The sequence below is a fragment of the Palaemon carinicauda genome, chromosome 40, assembly GCF_036898095.1.
Source record: "Palaemon carinicauda isolate YSFRI2023 chromosome 40, ASM3689809v2, whole genome shotgun sequence".
NCBI classification, from domain to species: domain Eukaryota; kingdom Metazoa; phylum Arthropoda; class Malacostraca; order Decapoda; family Palaemonidae; genus Palaemon; species Palaemon carinicauda.
The window spans coordinates 53,134,740-53,136,929 of record NC_090764.1 but is presented as its reverse complement, the minus strand read 5'-3'; the positions used below and the strand labels follow the sequence as shown (position 1 = coordinate 53,136,929).

The 2,190-nt window shown below is 34.5% G+C and overlaps 1 protein-coding gene across 1 annotated transcript in view; it reads right to left on the bottom strand.

Moving 5' to 3' along the window:
- The window catches only part of LOC137631784 (4-hydroxyphenylpyruvate dioxygenase-like), a 30,125-nt gene extending 28,779 nt beyond the window's left edge, over positions 1–1,346 (bottom strand). The window contains 2 exon segments of the mRNA XM_068363742.1: positions 999–1,025; positions 1,215–1,346. Of these exon segments, the coding sequence (XP_068219843.1) occupies positions 999–1,025; positions 1,215–1,217 (30 nt within the window). The 5' untranslated portion in view covers positions 1,218–1,346.
- Positions 1,347–2,190: the final 844 nt, after the last annotated feature.

The following is a 2,190-nucleotide window of genomic DNA, read 5'->3' as shown; positions in this document are numbered from 1 at the left end:
AATAAACAGAGGAGCAAGACATAAAAGTGTTCCGGAAAGGGTTGCTCCTATGCTAATTGTATTACGATAGCTGCCTATTAAAGTTGAAATAGAATTTAAGACATGTGCAATAACCCATCAAGTTATCAGAATCAGCAGTCTCAAAATATCCAAATAGAATTGCTACACATCGTTCAGCTAACGAATCATGTAGACACGATAGAAGTTACAGATGGTTTCAAATTGTTGGAGCCAAGGTATATGTTTACTATATAGGTTCTAGAGCTTTCAAACATGCGGTCCCAAAACTATACAACAAGACTGAAGATATTAAGACTTTCAAGAAGAATGTGAAGACTAGTTTTCCAAGTGCTTCAATAATTTCTATTTGTCAATTAACAACGATACTCTGTGTAATACACGAAATACTTAAGAATCTATATGATAAATAGATCTGTAGTTCATATAGTGTGTAGGGATCCCCAGTGCAACAGGACCAGGAAAACAGCTTTTAAAATAAAGTAAATCAGGCCTCCATTGATAAAACAATTGCAAACCCATCATTAAAACTTTATATATGGATGTTTTGAACCTGTTATCAAAGGAAGCAGTTTTCCCTTATTTCTGGAGCCATGGGTTATCGAACACCCACATGGTTAACCTTCAAAATATTATTTTCACTTTATCCCAAGGACCTTATTTCCAAATGCTGCAAAACATTTTGAAAAGTTCTTTCCTCTCTTTCTGTATGTATGTATATGTATGTACCGTAAGTATATATATATATATATATATATATATATATATATATATATATATATATATATATATATATATATATATATATATATATATACAGTATGGAAACGTCAACAAGTAATGCTGCGCATGTGGATGCAACCATCAATCATGATTTTATTTTTAGGTATTACCAGAACTGGATAAAAGCAGTTAGGTACCTCCCTGAATACCAAACTCTTAATTTACCAATAAAGAAAACAAGTGAATATCTTCCTTACCTTGGGTCCCTTATCCGTGTATGTCGTCTGAAAATAAAAGAACAAAAAAACTATAATTGCCCAGTTCCAAATCTCAAATATATCATGGCGAAAATGTTGGGTAATACCGTGGCAGGCTATTATTCAGAAAGTATTCTCCATCTACAACTTAAACAAATCAAATTATAATGCAAAATTCTTAATTACTATGATTATACATTACATAAACATCCTTACCATTTTCCCTAGTGGATTTGTTACTTGCGCGTCAGAAACCAAACCCACACAAACACACCCTCTGCTGTCGATGTCTATGACCAATCTGCGACGTTCAGGGGCCACGGGCCTCGGACATTCAGAAATTCAGAATCACCTTTAGGTTAGCTTACCTAGACGGTAGGCCCTAATCCATCCCTGCCCATTCCCTGGTGTACAAGGCTGAGTTACCAATGCTCTATTATTAAGTTTATTAGTTTTATTTCGTGGATATTAATATACACACCGGTTACGAATAAGCTGCCAAGACTTAGAAATATTCTATAATGAAAGTTCTTCGAGAAATATTAAATAATTAGTTTTTATCGAATAAACAAGCGGTGGTCAACACTGTCAGAAAATTTTCCATCATCACGGATGTACTTACAATGCAATTTTCATTACATGTTATGGTGCATTACGCTAGGTCAGCTGCTAATGTAAATCCTTGTTTATAATACAATATCGTGGAACATTAATTTTTTTGTTTTGTTTCTTAAGTATTAAATATAAAGCCGAAGAGCAGCAAGATTTGGCAACCTAATAATGGGCACGCCACATTCGTTCCCTGTGATTGGCTGAATACCAGAGGTGTGTTGGGTAAGTTGTGTAGCCATTGGCTCGAGGGGAGGTGTGTTCCTATGCCCGCACGTCATCTCATGAATAGTTTTAAAAAGAAAATTCTTGCCAGTCAGTGAAGTATCAAAAGAAAAAAAGAAAAAAAAATAGGGTTCTTTTAAGCTACGCAAACAATCTTAAGTCAATGCATTCATAGTTGAATTGATAGTACACCCTTTTTAACCAGTTGTATTTACAAGCAATGGTATTTTGGCCTAAGAATAGGTTTCTTGACATAAGGATGACATAAGAGTAGGAAAACAATTCACTGTTCCTTATATGGATCCTGTGTCGCCGTCATGGCTATTTTTCCCTCAAAATTGCATTGATCATTAGTATA